At 36.1% G+C, this 17,848-nt stretch overlaps 3 protein-coding genes across 4 annotated transcripts; 1 reads left to right on the forward strand and 2 right to left on the reverse strand.

Annotated features, from left to right (window-relative positions):
* Positions 1-10,937: 10,937 nt before the first annotated feature.
* Positions 10,938-12,536, forward strand: LOC145044254 (nuclear transport factor 2B-like). The gene is made up of 2 exons (XM_078993133.1): positions 10,938-11,360; positions 12,267-12,536. Exons 1-2 carry the CDS (start codon positions 11,064-11,066, stop codon positions 12,339-12,341), a joined length of 372 nt encoding a protein of 123 aa, XP_078849259.1. The 5' UTR covers positions 10,938-11,063; the 3' UTR covers positions 12,342-12,536.
* A 1,638-nt stretch (positions 12,537-14,174) lies between these two features.
* Positions 14,175-14,872, reverse strand: LOC145044257 (uncharacterized). Its single transcript, XM_078993136.1, has one exon. It carries the CDS (start codon positions 14,454-14,456, stop codon positions 14,250-14,252), a length of 207 nt encoding a protein of 68 aa, XP_078849262.1. The 5' UTR covers positions 14,457-14,872; the 3' UTR covers positions 14,175-14,249.
* A 180-nt stretch (positions 14,873-15,052) lies between these two features.
* Positions 15,053-17,355, reverse strand: LOC145044256 (squamosa promoter-binding-like protein 13A). 2 transcript variants are annotated; one of them, XM_078993134.1, is made up of 4 exons: positions 16,686-17,355; positions 16,123-16,491; positions 15,416-15,520; positions 15,053-15,291 (listed from the first exon to the last, which is right to left on the reverse strand). In XM_078993134.1, the coding sequence occupies exons 2-4, from the start codon at positions 16,455-16,457 to the stop codon at positions 15,243-15,245; spliced, it is 489 nt and encodes a 162-aa protein (XP_078849260.1). In that variant the 5' UTR covers positions 16,458-16,491; positions 16,686-17,355; the 3' UTR covers positions 15,053-15,242. The 2 variants fall into 2 exon arrangements, with proteins under 2 accessions (XP_078849260.1, XP_078849261.1); XM_078993135.1 differs by lacking the exon at positions 16,686-17,355 and having other exon boundaries at positions 16,123-16,669.
* Between the last annotated feature and the right edge of the window lie 493 nt (positions 17,356-17,848).

The raw sequence follows: 17,848 nt of genomic DNA on the forward strand, positions 1-17,848 counted from the left end.
ATAAAGCTTGTGAGTTCATAAGAGGTTTGTTTTCTGAAAATGTACAAGTTTCCTTTAGTTTCTAAAAAAGTTAGTTATCCAAGAAAATCCCATATTTTCTTATAAGTAAAGTTTAATTATCCGTGGATTATACGATCCGGTTATGTACGGTTTGTTATCCCAGGAAAAACCCTTATTTTCCTAAAAGTTAAGTTTAGTTATCGGTTCTGAAAGTAATGTACAAGTATTTACCATACTTTATGTGTTCGTGTGATGTTTCCTGAAAACCTGTTTATCCTTGAAAAGTACATTAGTTTTAACACGTATATAAAACTAATAAGTAAGTATAAAAGTATTCATAATCTAAATTGTGAGTTCCATAACCATACTATAGACTGGATAAGGCTGGAAACAGGGGCCAGTATCTTTTTATGACTTTTGTCACCCTTGAACCTTTCGGTTCGACTATAGCTAGCAGCCAGGTGCGGGGTTGTCAATCCCGTATATATCTATACACTCAAGTCACGTTCTCCCTCCAAGAGATTCTGGTTACGGGGGTAGTCCTACACTCTCGTAACTAGGGGGAGTGTTACAAGGACGTGTCTCCAATCTTAAGATTAATGAATTAAAAGACAATAAAATGGGAAATTCTGATTAATTAGTCCTTCACTCTCGTAACTAGGGGGAGTGTTATCAAGGACTTGTCTAAAGTTCTAAGTTTAATGTTACTATTTCTCCACTCTCGTAACTAGGGGGAGTGGTAAGGCTCTAAGTTTAATGTTATTATTCCTTCACTCTCGTATCTACGAGGAGTGGTAAAGTTCTAAGTTAAATGTTATTAGTCCTGCACTCTCGTATCTACGGGGAGTGATATCAAGAACGTTTTAAATTTTTAAGATTCATGCTTTTAAAAATAATGATTATGGAAATTCATTTGTGAAATATAAAATATAACATTTTAAAATGAGTTTCATAAATAATATGACGGATTACTCTACAAGTTGAACGATTGGTTAATACAGTTTTCTAGTGTTAAAAGCATACGAAATATGTAACATTTCAAATGAAATCATAAGTTTGAGTACAAGATTTCCTTGTACTTTTTCTTGTATCCCCCCCCCCCCCCCCCGAAAACATTGAAATATGGAAAAACGTAGGGGTATGAACTCACCAGTCGAGAAGTGTGTCTGTTGGATGTTATGTGTCAGTTCGGGGTTTGAACGTGTGCGAGGTTCCTATGTAATATGAAAAGATACACATTTGTATCTAATTAGACTTTTTACTACTAATTAATTGAGAATATACACTCCGAGATGCGAAAACACTACATTCCAAGTGTTCGGAGTGACCCGGGTAGCATCTAAGGGTGTGTAGGGCCTAAATTTGGAGTTTACTCTTCAAGAGTAAACTCCAAATTTAGGCCCTACAAGAGTAAACTCCTTGAGGAGTTTATGGCCCATTTACCATATCCCCATGAGTTTACGGCCGTAAACTCATGGGTGGTGTGTTGTTGGATACCAAATGGTCTTACAATGCACACGAGAAGGTTCTAGGGTTGATTCCATGGCTTAAGAAGTGATCGGGACTTGAAATGACCTTGGATAAGGAGTTTATGGTTTATGAAGATGTTCTTGGGGAGTTTACTACCTTAAAAACATGAGTTTACAACCGTAAACTCATGTTTGTCCATGATTCATGGGTTTTAGTGGTTGTAGGTTAAGCATACAAAGTTCGAGGTCCAATTCCAAGCCATACAAGGTGTTAAAGGCACTTTAACACCCATTGGAGGAGTTTATGGTCTAAGGAGGTGTGTTTACAGTCCAAGAATGTTCTTGGGCCGTAAACTCAAGTTTGTACCATTTGTATATGTTTTGGTGCATTTCTTGAAGGATTATAAGGTTCTATGCACTCATGGAAGTTCATGGAGGCTTTTGGAGGTGTTTAAGGGCAATTTAACACCTTAAAAAGGTGTTTATGGTCCATGAATGAGGGTTTACGGTCCAAGAATGTTCTTGGGCTGTAAACTCATGTCCATACCTCAATTGGTGAGATTTTGGGGTCCTAAGCTCATGCATGCAAGTTTCTAAGCCATATCTAAGCACTAGGAGTGATTTGGAAGGGTTTTGGGGCTTCAAAACCCTCTTTAGGGGTGTTCACGGTTTTGGAAGGGTTCTTAAACCATAAAAACATGTTCTTGAGTGTTTTGGGTGATTCAAACATAGATTTTCATGATAAGAAAGCTTAACAACAAGCTAGGATAGATTACTTACCAAATTGAAGCTTAAAAGGGGGGTTTTTTTGGATCAAACTCGAGTTTTTAGAGAGAGAGAGAGAGAGTAGTGAGAGAAAGTGTTTTAAGAGAGAGAAAAAGCTTCAAAATGATGTCACTCAATCCCTTATATAGGGGTTGAGTTTATGGCCCGGAGAAATTCTACCCGATACCGACGTTAAACGGAGCTTTTGGTCGTACCCGATTAATTTGTCGTAACTCAAAGAGCCTTTCAATGTGAAGTTGAAAACTAGGGAAGTAAAAAGAAGTTTTGCTGAGAAAGTGAGTGAAGAGAAGAACTTTGAGAAGAAAGAAGTGAAAGGATAGGAGTCAAAATAAGAGAAAAATCTTAAGGGTGATTCAAGAGTGGATTGTCACTATTGCAATGGGGCTAATCACTTGGCGACTAACTACATGTTGAGGAAGAAAGAGGAAAAGAATAGGGTTAAGGATGAAGCATATTACAAAGAGAGGTTAGAAGAAGTAAGAGCAAAGTCAAAGGGCTTGTCACTGGTAGCAAGTGGAGAGGATGAAGATGATGGAACATACCAAGTATGGTCTTCAGGCTCGGATGTCGAAGAAATGAGAAATCTTACTCATGGAGCCATGTTAGCGAGGTATAAGGAGGATGAAGAAAAAGATCACTGGATGTTGCTTTTCTTCGACATCTGTGGACAAAGCACCAATAACATCGAAGGTATGTTCTCTACTTCAATCCTTTAATATTCCTTTAAGTGCTTATACTTTTGTGTTAACTGAATTTGATGATGCTATTACTTATGTCAATAATCTGGTTATCTCTGCTAGCAATGATGCTAAGAAGTCTAGTACTCGGTTACTAGAAACTCAAAGGATGTTAAAGGCGAGTAGAGCTAAAACAGATCATCTAGAACTACAAATTACAAATCTTATGTATGATAGAGATGGTCTTAGTACTGACAATAAAATTTTGTTAAAACAAATAAACATATATTGTAACACAACAAAAAGGTTATATAGAAAATTGACTGAATTGCATCATTCATCTGACATAAGCAAAGAGCAACATAGGAAACTTTTACCATTTTTATCTTTTGAAAGAGAAAAAGTAGATGCAACATCTTATGATTGTGAAATGACTATTTATGAGTTGGATAAGGTCCCTAACAATAGATATCCATATGGAATTGTGAAAATAGAGGAATATCTTAATGAAAATGATCTTGTTGATATTGTTAATATGACCTTAACCAAAAATGAACAAATCAATATTTTGAAAATTACTAAGAATTCGACATCTGACTCCCAAAACAATTTTGCTGATATCGAAGATGACAATATCAGTGAAATTGAAGAAGAGGAAATTATCGTATGTTCTCAGTTATAAGTCATTAATTTCAACTCATTAGCTAAGGGTAAAGAAATATATGTTATGATTCGAATGTTAAAGTTGACAAAAACCAACCCTCTACTTTGAAAGTTTTTGATCCTGACCATGTAACTCTCAAAGATAGTAGACTGATAGTGATGATGATGAAGATACATCCAATACTCCTTCTGTTTTGAAAGAAACAACCATCCCTCGAATTGTTGAAGATCATGTTTATGAAGAGACAGAGAAATTCAACAAAATCATGAAAGAAAAAGGTTCCCACTATCTCAAACCAAATTTTGTGGTGTACCCAACATTAACGTGCACTGATGATGTCGTCTTTCCAAATCAAGTATTTGTGACAACAGGAAATAGAGACAGTGTTAAACCTGAAATAAACAAAATCATTGAAGAGGACAATAAGAAAGCTTCGAAAGAAGGTTTTTTCTTAAATCGGAGCACAATTGAGAATAATCTCACCAAAAATTCATATACTTTTCAACGACAAAAGCCAAGTCGAAGATGGGTGGTCAAATTAGAAAAGTCAAATGTTGAAAAACAATCAAATGCAAATATTTCTGAAAAACCAATTGAAAAAGTTCAAAGTTTCAAAGAAAATGTTCAAAAGATTTCACAAGAAAATGGAATTTCGATGAATAAAGCTCAAAATAAGGCTTATTGGAAAAATTTTGTGTCTAAAAAGAAACAACAAAGTATTTCATCCAAAATGACCGAAAAGAAAAAGTCTGAATGTGTTAAACCAATGTCACAAAATCAATCTTTTGTTGAAAAGAAAAAGCCTTCAAAACATACACAAGATCAAAAAGATTTTTCCAAAACCAAAGAACATGTTTCGAAATCAAAACAAACATATCATGTTCAAAACTCATATCATGATGGTTATGTGAAAAATAATCAAACAAAGAATTTTGTTCAAAACTCACAAAATCAAAGGTTCTCACAAAATAATTTCCAAAGAAATGGTTTTAATTTAAATGAGAAAATAGATTACCCTCGAGTTCCACATCAAATCAATTTTCGAACCCTCAAACAGTTTTTCAAAAATATAAAATTGGGTATCAAAATCGATTTCAAACTCGTTACAAACCTCCTGTTTCAACAAGAATGCCCACAAGTAACTATCAAAAGTTGAATGTCCAAAGGAGAAGAAATTAACCTTTCAAGCTAGAACAACCAAAGTTTCCAAATCTACATTCGAAACAAACAATTAAAGCTTCATTTTCTAAGGGGAAAACGGATGTGAAGAATATCAATCATTGGTTGGAAGGAAAGGGAAAATGGTTCCAATCAGGAAAATTCTCTCAAGAAAAGATTAATGATTCATATGAGATATATCTAAACGAATAATCCAGTGGAAGTTCTTCATCAAAAGATTCGAATCCTTCTGTTCAACAATGGAGAGCAATTTCGAAAGAAAAAGTCAGTGAGACTCAAACTAAGAAGTGTGAGGAGAAAGTTAATGTTAACGTTAAACCTTCGAATGATTACATTTCGATACCCTTAAATAATGAAGTGGACTTAATTGATAGTGTCAAGTCAAAAGTTCGAAATTGGATAATAGGATCTGCATTACATCAAGCATTTTGTTCTAATCACCAAGGACCCAAACAACCTTAGGGACCTAAAATTTTCCACTGATTACAAGTTTTGTGTGACGAGCAATATGATGATAAATGGTATATTAATAGTAGTTGCTCTCGTCACATGACTGGGAAGAAGGAAAACCTGAGAGATTATCAAAGTATTGAAAATGTTGGTGTAGTAAAGTTCGGCAACAATAACAAGTGTAAAGTCAAAGGCTATGGGAATGTAACAAATGGGAAGTTTACAGTCAACAGAGTTGCTTATGTCGAAGGTCTTCAACACAATTTGATCAGTGTTTCGCAACTTGTTGTGGGTAGTGGTAATCAAGTTGTTTTTGACGAAGAAGGAAGTGTCATATCGAACAAAGAAAAAAAAGAGGTTCTGCTTAAATCAAAGAGAAAAGGCGGTATGTTTACACTTGACATCAAACCCATTGTTGGTGTTCCTTTAGTTTGTCTACTTTCGAAGACTTCCTTTGACATTAGATGGTTGTGACATCGAAGTTTGTCTCATTTGAATTTTAAGAATTTGAACAAATTAGTGGTAAAAGATCTTGTTCGAGGATTGCCAGTACTAAAAGTTGATAATGATACTTTATGTGCAGCTTGTGAACAACGAAAACAACATCGACAAGGACATCCAATTGTGTAACGCTCGTAGATCAGGGCTAGTCAATTTAGAGACAATAAGCGTCAAAAATGACTTTTTGATAGAAGATAATTTAGGATGAATAATCCTAACTAAGTTGTAGTATATGTTATAAGGTTTCCGTGCATATAAAGAACGCCAAAATCCGAGTTATAACGAAGAAGTTATGACTTGTTAAAGTTTCGCGACAGAAACGGCACAACGCTAAATGACGTAAAAAGTAAATTTACGTTAGAGTGATATTTAGCCTTAGTGATCTAAACGAGAATCGAAGATCTCGTTGTTAGTATCAAAGCGATAAAAAGTTAGGCGAGAACGGACGTCAAACGAAGAAGTTATGAATTTATAACAAAATTTTCTGTCCCGGCCTATTAAAAATAAATAATAAAAATAAAGTCAAAATTAGCCGACGGAATCTAAACGAAAGTTGTAGAGCGTAGTCTCACCTTCGCGTGGATATAAATAACGTCGAAAACGGAGTTTGTATGAAGGAGATATGAATTTCCGAAATTTATTAAATAATTAATAATTAAAATTAATTATTAAACCCCGACATTATCCGAAGAGGAGTCAGCGGTCCGATCCGAAGTATGCCCCGCGTACTCGAGTACACCCCACGTACAGCGAATATGTCGACACTCGCACTTGAGGACTTCGAATGACGAACACAGTGACGATTTCGGACGAGTACGCCCCCGCGTACTCCGAGGCTCCAGCCTCTTATAAATAGGATGCGAGGGCAGCCGGCTTCTTTGCTATTTTCCTCCATTCTCTCTCCCATTTTACCTCGATTTGCATGCCAGAAATACCCCGAAGCCCCGGTATTATTCTTGAGCCCCGAAGCAAGTCCCGAGATCCCGAAGATCCCGAGAAGTGCGGTTCCCGAGCCGAAGCTCTGCCCGCGAGAAGTTCGATTTTTGTGGAGATCTTCCAGATCTACCGAAGAATACTACTTCTGCAAGTCGTAGTGTTGTCCGATCATCTTCTGATCAAGTGAGTGTATACTACCTTTCATAAACACGATAATAATACAAGTATGGTTTGAGTGTATTAAGTTTATTGTTGTTTATATGTGAGTGTGTAGTTACTTTCTTCTAACACATAAATATGACGTATTTGCTACAAGATACGTGCTATGTGTTTATATGTTATTTGTCTATTTGAGATGGGCATGGAAATTGGAGTTTTATACAGGTGTTAAATGATTTAAATTGTGTAAGTATTTATATCTACAAAATTGTTGGGTAGAACATAGGTAGATGGAATAGTTGATGACTATGGAGTTAGTGCCTATTGTATAAACCTTGGCGACGATGTGACTTCGTGCCTATTTGAGTAAACCTTGGCGACTATGGAGTTAGCGCACATTGAGTAAACTTTGGCGACTATGGAGTTAGCGCTTGTTGAGTAAACCTTGGCGAGTATGGAGTTAGCGCTTGTTAAGTGAACCTTGGTGACTATGGAGTTAGCGCCAGATAACTATGGATTTAGTACTTGATAAATAAGCTTTGGCAGCAATGGAATTCGTGCCAAATTCCTTACGACTAAATGAATGAAGGATAGTTGGTTCTTAGGGTAAAACCTTAAGAAGATAATGGGGATGGGTAATTGGGTTGATTATTTGCTGATTACATATAATAATTATATTATTGTATGTTGAAAACCCTATATGCTCACCAGGCTCCCAAGCCTGACCCACTCAGTTTTCTTTTCATTACAGGTAATGGCACAAGAGTATAAGTTGGTGGACTTGACGAGAGATTTTGGATTGTAGATCAGTAGTCATAAATAATTGTTGTAAGATTTATTTTATATTGTTTATGCTTTTGGTCTGTATCGAACATGACATCCCAATGTTTTATTATTTAATGAAAATACATTCTCTTTGAGAAATGTTTTGATAAATTTTATCATATTTTATTTTGGGAACAAATTCCGCAACTCTTTTAATCAAAAGATTACTCTGATTTTATAAAACAAAGCATAAACAAATCGGTCTTTTCTGGCCGTGAAATTGGGGATGTCACAAATTGTGATTGATTGAAGATCATCGAACATTTGGAACTTCTTCATGTTGACCTTCAACAATTGAAACACTCAACAAAAAGAGGTACATTTTGGTTATTGTTGATGATTTTTCTAGGTTTACTTGGGTATATTTTATTCGTTTAAAATCAGAAACAACTCAAGTGATGATCGATTTCATCAAACACATCGAGTTAAGTCTAAAGAAAAAGTTTTTCCAGATCAAGAGTGATAATGGATTAGAATTCAAGAACAAGATTGTTGATTCGGTATTGGCTGATAAAGGAATATTGCACAATGTCTCGTCTCCTTATACACCTCAACAGAATGGTGTTGTCGAAAGGACAAATCATTCATTTTATGAAGTAGCAAGAACGATGTTGACTTATGCAAATCTTCCACAATATCTTTGGGCTTCTAACATAAGGGCTCCCGGGTATATTATTTATGTGTTTATTTTTGAGATTTACTAAGTGACTCGACGATTTACGAGCCCAACTCGTCGAGTAGAGTCGATTTGGCCACGTGGGTTTAATAATCGACTCGACGAGTCAGAGAGCTGACGCGCCGAGTTGGCGCTGTGAGGTGAAACCCTCAATCTCCGGGGTTGGGCCTATTTAAGAAAACTTATGTCCTCATTTCCGCCTCACCAACTGCCCAACTCCCTTGTGTGAAACCCTAAACATTTTTTGTGAGCTAAGAGAGTTATAGAGCTAATCTTTGAGTATTCTAGTGCATCTTTTGAGGATAAGAGGAGATTATCTAGCAAGGAACGAGGAGAAACTATTGGATCTAGTGCTAAATTGTCCAGAGCTTTTGTGGAAGGTAAAAAATCCTACACCTTTCTCATCTTATTGGTTAGATATCATGATTATGGAAGTTAGAGCTTTTACCACCTTTATTGGGACATTGAGTGCATTGAGTCTATCAGGAGGTCTAGACTTCAGATCTTGACCTTGTGAGGTCCATAGAGTTCAAAGGTCCCAGCTTGATTCAACCATATAAGAGTATTTGTGCTTAAACACCCTTATTAGAGTTGTATTGGCATTTTGGAGCAAAATATGCCATGCATGAACGTAAAGATCGAAGCTTTACGTGACATTCAGGCATCGGGAGCCTAGATCTAGAATGTGGAGTGGTAGATCTGCCTTAAAACGTCTGAATGAGAATTCAAACTGAAGGGACTCGCCGAGTCAACGAGCTGACTCGATGAGTTGGCTAGGGTTTTCCACTAATGAGTCCGGATATGGGTAACTCGGAGAGTTGATGGGACAAATCGACAAGTTGAGTTGGGTTTTCGTGATGTTCTGAAGGAAAAAGGGGGACTCAACGAGTCACATAGATGCACTCGGCGAGTCAGGTTAACATGGACAATTGACTCGAGTGTTGACTTCTGTTGACTTTAGGGTTTGGTCAAGGCAGGAAGAATGGGAACCATGGAGGGGTAAAATGGTCTTTTACCCATTCCAAGAGTTTGAGAGAGACTATAACCTAGTTTATTTCGAATCGTGATTTAAGTGTTAATCAGGGATTATTATCTTATGTGTTAGGCGGAAGCTAGTTTGAGATTCGTATACGACATTATTACTTGCTAGCCTACGAGGTGAGTTTTCTCACTATAATTTACCTAGTGTGGTAATCCTTGTGTGACCGAAGGGTCTTACGTGTTATATCGAGTATTGTGTAATCTTGCATTATGTCTCTGTGATTTGTGTTGTGTATTATTATGAGCTTACTGAGTTAGGACCAGAGGGTCCACCCGAGTTGTGGGGCTGGAGGATCCCACAGAGAAAAATTGACCGGAGGGTCTTATTTTAGCATAGCCATGAGAGGCTAATGGGATATATGTGGTATTTTGGGGAACTCACTAAGCTTTGTGCTTACCGTGTTATGTGTTATGTGTTTCAGTTACCTCTCAGGATCACGGGAAGGCACCGACTTGATTGTACACACTGGAGCGAGATTATTTTCATGATTCTGGGATAATGATTTTTATTTGTGGATTTGTTGACATTTGAGACACTTGTGGTTTTTGAGAAAATGTGAAATGAGTTTTACTGTGTTTTAAAATGAAATTTTTGTTTAAAAGTTTATAGTGTAACAAGTTGGTATCAGAGCCTTGGTTTGAGGGATTCAGATATATCTTCGGGTGTGTCTGGACTCAAACTGAAGATTTAAGAAAAAATTTCAAAACAAATAAAATTTTCAAAAAATGAGAAAGAGTTTTAAGAGAAAACGAGTTGGAGCAGTATGTACAATCAACCAGAGCCCGAACGATGATTTCCCAAAACACCCTTACTTATTTGTTTTATGAGATATTTACGAGATAATAGTGATGCATGTTAGAGGGTAGGCTAAGTAATTCATATTTAGGGCTAGAGTTGCCTGATTTGTGATACCTTAGCGTAGGAATCGTTGCTAATTGTTATGTGCTTTGAGTATGTGCTTAATGAGAGTATCTAGTAGGATCACTTAGAGAGAGAGTTCTGATTCGAGAGATAATCTATGAGAGATACCTAAATGAGCATACGAGAGATCTATTAAGAGGGTAGTTTGTTATTCGTGAGAGTTAAAGTACTTGTGAACTGGGATCCTAGGAGGATGACTTTGGGTGACTACATGTTGATGTGGAAGGTAGTATTGGACCCGTACTACTGAAAGCATCAATATATATATATATATATATATATATATATATATATATATATGTATATATATAATTTCTTACATTCCTATCAAAAATTTCTTTTTTATTTGATCTTGATTCTATATATATATATATATATATATATATATATATATATATATATATATATATATATATATATATATATTCTCTTATTTTCTCGTAAAGAAAAATGTGTTATTCTACGAACTTATGCTAATAATAATATAATATACTTGAATCGATCGGATAACGCTAACAGTGAGTACTTCAACATTTTAAATTACTAAAATCTGTTGGGTGTTGCAATAAGAAAAAAAAAAAAAAGTAAAGAAGTGAAAAATGAAAATCGTATCAAGAGCAAAGAGGGGTGTATAAAGAGGTCCCACAACCAACCAGCCTCGGGTTAGCTTATTTTGTCAGCCAAGTAGAGAGAGAGAGAGAGAGAGAGAGAGAGAGAGAGGAAGAGGCGTTCCAACAGTGAGAGCGGAAGGTAGCGAAGGGCGAAGGCGGAGAAACAAATGGATCCAGACGCGTTGTCGAAAGCATTCGTGGAGCATTACTACTCCACCTTCGATACCAGTCGCGCTGGTTTAGCTAACCTTTACCAAGAGACTTCCATGTTGACTTTTGAAGGTCAGAAGATCCAAGGCTCTCAGAACATCGTTAACAAGCTCACATCTCTCCCTTTCCAGCAGTGCAAACATACCATCACCACCGTCGATTGCCAGCCTTCTGGACCTGCCGGCGGTATGCTCGTCTTTGTCAGCGGCAATCTCCAACTTGCCGGAGAGCAACACGCTCTTAAGTTCAGTCAGGTCTTTCATCAACCACCTTATCCTTTCCCCTAATTCTGGATCTGATTATTTGCTTTCTATGCATAATTGATGTTCAGATTTAGATCATCAGATACTCTAATCAAACTTTCAAACGTTAATTAAGTAATCAGAAAAATCTGGATTTAATGTTCTAGCATACGACTAGTATCGATTAAAGTTTCATAGAGACTGCTCACTGCTCCTTCGCGTATGGAATTGATAATTGATCGTTCTAAAGAATGTTCCTGCTCGTCTGCGTGTATCAGTAGTAGTAGCTTAGAATTCCTTTACGAAATGAGTGCACCTCTGCTCATAAAATTGGGCACTAGTTTACAGTTTTAACGGGAACACTCATATTGCATGTCGATTGTCATTTGCACACGATAAGGCCGAATCCTAGTACTTGTCATTGGAACTCTTTACCTTCCATCCGAAAACTAGTGGTTCACCTATTATTTTCTGCACTAGAGTTGTTTTTCAAATTTATATACATTTTACAACTGAATTCTTGCCATCTTCTATTACTTGCCATCAACACTGTACGGTTGGCTCATCAAACTTGATCTTGATGTAATTATTACAAAAATCCTAGACTTGCTGTTATATGGGTTTCGGTTCTAAATCGTAGCCAAAAAAGAAAATTCTGAGTCTGCAAATGCATCTAATTGTTGCATATCTAGATATGTGAAATGTTGTAGTTTTGGGAGAATGAGATAGCCATAGGTAATCTTGAGATCTGGTATCTTACATAGTTATCGTGGAGCTTGTAGAATATAAGAATATATATCTTTTATAAATTTGAGAGTCATAGGCTCATAGCTGATGACGATATACATAGAGAGAAGGGAATAGAGTTTCAGAAGTTGTTTGTTAATGTTTTTGAGGGTTGTGTATGTGTGTGTGCAGATGTTCCATTTGATGCCAACAGCACAAGGAAGCTTTTATGTGTACAATGACATATTCCGCTTGAACTATGCTTGAGGTTTGGTTTGATTTGATTTGGGTCTGTATGTCTACAGCTACAACTAAAGGTGGTGTTGGAGTTGGGACCAATTCCAGAATGTGGTTATTTACTTTTTGGTGTTTTAAGATATCATTGAACCATCCGAAAGAAACTTGTGTTTTATGACTCTTGCCTATTTGATAACTGTAATTTGATGAATTTGTTTGGTTGTATATGGCTTGGCTTGGCTACTTGTTAAATGTTGTTGAAAGTAAGCACACACTACTAGTCTCAAAAACACAGTGTTTGCTTTTTTGTAAGTTGGAGCACAGTAGATAGAATGATATATCCATGATACGGATCGGATGATATTTAATCTTTATTAATCACTACTACTAGTAGTAGTAGTTGGTATCAGGACTAAGTTTGAATCAACTGATGACATTTGTGTTGTGGTAGGCTGGTAAGCAAGCATGATCTTGACTTTGTTTAAACTATAAATTTGCATTGAAGGATCAAAACACGGAGGATGGATTTAGTATTTACACATGCTGGGTTAAGAAAATGAAATAAGAACAAAGATTGGTAAAAATTTCATGATGTGTGTCGTAGTGGTAATTGAGTGGGATTATTTGGTTATGTTTAAGTACGCGTGCAGAGTGTATGTACACATGTATGAGGTATTTAATCCTGAATAGACGAATGGGGGGTGTCAAGGGGCAGATCAACAACTAGTGTATGGGATTGGGGATCAGCAACTACTGGTTGGAATGATGTCATGTCATGGGTAGCTACTGTCCAAAACTTTCGAGTTTCACAAGTATCTTTGGGCTCTTTCAGTTCTCAAAGATTGAGCATACCGACCATATGCATCCATTTAGACAATAAGGACGTTTCATTGTCAAAACTCATAACATGTCATGTTGTTTACTTTGGTTTATCTCCCAACAAATTTCTATTTGCCCGTCATATTCGTGATAAATATTGCGATCCAAAACCAAAATATTATTTTTACTGAGTTATACAACCTTCAATTATATAGTCCAATTAGTCTGGAATTACTCTTTTTTTTTTTTTTTTTTTTTTTTTTGCTACCAACGCTATCATAGTTCATTTGATGCTTCCATCAAACACTAAACACTGTGGTGTTGGTTTCCAACTGACTATAACAAAACACAATTATAAAATATCTGGATTTTGAATTTATGAAATCAAATTATGTTTTTTTTTTTCCATGAAATATGGTGATTTTATCAAATTAAAAAGATTTACTAAAGATACTTGAAAATAATGCAAGACAGAAACTGAGAAACATATGTTGATTATTTTAATTTTTGGCGGAAAGTTTACAGCCATATTCATTATTTTAATTTATTATTAAATACCTATTGAATTAAATTTATACATAAAATTAACAACTTTGTTTATGGTTCTTACTTTTTTACAAAAAAGGCAAACCAACATAAAACTCTGTTATTCAGAATAGTTGTGGTTTTTTAGTTATCAATTTTTGCACACCATTAGTTAGTAGTTACAAGTTGCTACTTGCTACCGACTCACCATTATTCACTGTAGAAAGGACGGACGTCGATACTGCAAAAATAATTGCAACATTTTTTACAATTCTGAGTCACAATCTCACAATCCTCTTCCTTTTTCAGCAACTGTTAGGGGGACATATTTTCTATACTCTCTAATATATATATATATATATATATATATATATATATATATATATATATATATATTCAAACATTTTTTTTGTTTCTGGAGATCTTAAAGTTAGCTACGACTGGAGTTTGTTGTTCCTTAGCATAGCAAGAAAATAGACAAAAAGGAAAGGAATATGGGTTGATATAAAAGTTGCAAAGTAGAAGAGAAATTACAAGAGTTGTTATTAATAAGCTGAATGAAGAATACAATACAATAGCAGTAACTGGTGCTTGCTAAGCATAAATATGTATGTCTAGTATGACAAGAAGCAGAATAAGAAACAAACCATAGAGCACTGCATGAAGTAACATGGAGATTACACTCGTCTTCATGTTCATGAAACCAATTGGCGATTCATTCCCTGGCATCTGAAACACCAGCCCTGGCGCTAGAAACGCAAACAGAGCTGCAGCTACAATAGGAGCCGCCCAGTCATGCATTATGATTTATAATTGTCTCAGATCAACAACAACAAAACAAGAATACGAGAAGAAACTAAGAAGAAGATGCCATTTGATAGATGGGGCAGGGGTAGAAATGGAATGTGAATCTGATAAAGGTAAAGAAGAAAGAAAAAGCATCCATCCAGCCACTTTTTGTGCGTGTTTTATGGTGGTGGTAGGAAAAGGTAATAAGGCTTTATCTATCAATCGCATCAATTAGGGGACAAAAGCTACCTTTTTCTTTCTTTAATTCAGTAATAAACATTTGGGAACAACAAACAAATATGATTGATAAACGGAAAACGGGTTTCATTAGATGTACAAGTTTAATCCTCACAAGAAAACCAGAGGACTTGTGGTGCTTCGTTTTCCCGAGAGAATCCTTCGGTCCGAAAGTGAATCATCCCAATTAAATGATTATCATTATTAATATTATTATTACTATTAGTGTAACCGCTGCTATTCAGTCCTGTTACATAATTTGGTAAGGGAAGATGTGGAATAGCGAAGTAGTTTGGGTTTGGGGAGGTGTTATTTGACAGAAGAGAGGGAGCATCATTGGCATTGGGATTGGGATTGGGCTTGGGCTTGGGCTTGGGTTCAAACAATGTTTGTCCCACTGATGCATCAGAGTCAGGGGTGCCCAAAAGGAATGGGAACTTTTTCTCCCTTGAGGATGATGATGATGATGATGATGATGATGATGTTGTGACTATGTATTGCTTGTTTAACTTTTCTTTATCGGTGGGCCTGGGCCAGGGCCATCTCATTCTCAGGGGACTGCTACAAGTTGTGTATGCTGGTGAACCACCAAACCGCACCAGTGTTGTACCTGTAATCAAATGTAATGTAATTTACAGCAATAATAATTAAGTAAACACACACATATTTGTGTTTGTGTTTAAATCTGAATTGTGATTCACAAAACTGAATGATTGGTGAAAAAGGTCTCATACATGGATGATTGTATCCCCCTTGGTTTCCTCCTACGCCTGTTGTGACCATCAAGACGCTTCCTACAACTCCGCTTCACTTCATCAAATTCTCCAACTGAATGGAATCTATCAAATGCACCTTCAACTCATCAATCACTCTCTCCTTGTTTCTCTACATATACACACTAAACTAAGGGCTTGTTTTTTTCCCTATTAAGTCTTGTATGGGTAACCAAAATGTTTTTTTTGTTGTTAAATTGATACCCGCCAAAGTTTGAGGGTTCAAGTAAGAATAGAGTATGGGGAGTGTGAGTTCCCCTTCTAAAAATGAGTCTTGTACGGGTAAATGGCTAAATAGGTAAAATAGTTGTTTGAATATCATGTTGATTACATAAAGTTTGTTTTTTTTTTTCTAGATTTAATAAAACCATCTTTTAACTTTACATTTTTTTTTTTGTAGCAATATTATCAATTTTTATGTTGAATGAAAGAAGAAGCAGTGCAAATAGGTAATGCCTTAATACCTTAAACCAGATTTTTTGGCTTTAACCCATTAAGCCAGGTCATTAAGATAGCTGTCCAGATTAAGTGCTTAACCCATTAAGCTCATTAAATTGAAAAAAAAAAAAAAAAAAAAAACTACCCCTGGCTAATATGTATGGAAACAGAAAGCATTTTGCATAAAGTGTCAAGGCAAATAAAAGGGTTATGGAATATGGAGGGAGTACCTACTGCACTGCTGGCAAAACCTTTGGTGTTTGCCGGCTATGGCGACAAGTGGTGTCTTGGAATGAGCTTCACAAACCCTATGCCGCCGATGATAGTCTCTGCATCTACTGAGGTCCACTGTGCATCCATCCACCAAACATGACACACCATCCCCACCTGGCTTCTTGGATGGTTCGGAAGAAGTGGTTGAACTTGAACAAAATGTTATACCAGAGTCCACAGAGAAAGCCTCAGCCTCCATATTTTGATTATTTTCCATCACCTGCTGCAGCACATCAAACTCATCTCTCTCCAGTTCACTCAAGTACGACGATGCTTTCAAAACCCAATCCATAATCCCTAATACTTCAACTTACAACCACCTGAAACTGAAAACGCACAACATCTTATATCGATCATAATTTGACAATTTTGAGGAATCTAGTATATATGACGATCACATGGTAGCCACGCCCACGATTGTATCAGAAAAGCTGGAAAAAGTGAAACGAACACAGAGAACATGGGAGCAACTCATAAGAATCAAAATTGCAAAAGGGAGAGAGAGGTATAAAGAACTTACAAAAAAGTTGATTCTTTCTTGAAATTTGCTAATTTCACCAACACCACCTGACATTGATTTCCAACTCCAACATATATATAAATCCGTATTTTAATCAAGCCAAGAGAGAGGGAGAAGGAGAAGAAGCCAATGATGAGTCGTGATTGATTGAGAGGGAGTTACATTACAATTACAAAGATATAATTTTTAATGGCACACATGCAGATAAAGGCAACTGGAAGTTAAAGGAGGACCATTTCAGAAAGAGAGATTTGCGATGTAGTTTTCTGCCTCCCAAATGGTCCCCTGCGCTCAGGATTTTCAATTCAAAATCGGGAGCAGTTGAAGATGATGGCGATGTTAATGATCATCATTTATCAAACACATATACACACACAGAGACAGAGGCTTGACGTGACAAATTGGGGTTGAGGAAGAAAGGTGAGGGCTTTCGTCGTCCTTTTCATCAAAGACCAACTCCATTCTTCGTAATACCTTCTTTCCTCACACTTTTATGGATTTCTGATTTCAGCTTGATCATGTTTAAAATTGGCAATATTTTATCATGTTTTAACTTTAATTTGAGAGTGACGAAAAAACAAAACTCATCTCTCTCCCATCGCACTCCATCTCAATTCAGCTCCGCTTTCCTTCTCCATGTCCTTGTCAAGGTCAACAACATCAATAAGAATAGAATAAATAAAAAGATCGCATCAAAATACGATTTTACCTCTCTTTAATAAACACAAGAATATCATCCTATTCCTAGGCATGAATCCATGGCCATAAACATAACGATAAGAGTATTGTTTGAATCAAATACTCATATTACTTCGGATAGGGCTGTAAACGACTGAACTAACACGAACAATTACATGTTCATGTTTGTTCGTTTAATTTAGCCGAACAAGCGTACCAACACGAACAAGTTTTCCTATTTATGTTCATTCATTTAACAAGTTAAATTGTTATGTTCGCGAACATGCTAAACGAACATAAACGAACAAAGATAAACAAACACAATTAGACATATATGAATATAAACGAATATATAATATAGTAATGTAATAATAAATGATTGAACATATATGAACATAAATAGACTTAAACAAACGAACATAAACAAAACGTAAACAAACGTTCACGAACATAAATGAACGAACGAGACTATTGTTCAAGTTTGT

This window comes from Lactuca saligna, chromosome 4 (genome assembly GCF_052625555.1).
Source record: "Lactuca saligna cultivar CGN05327 chromosome 4, ASM5262555v1, whole genome shotgun sequence".
Lineage (NCBI taxonomy): Eukaryota > Viridiplantae > Streptophyta > Magnoliopsida > Asterales > Asteraceae > Lactuca > Lactuca saligna.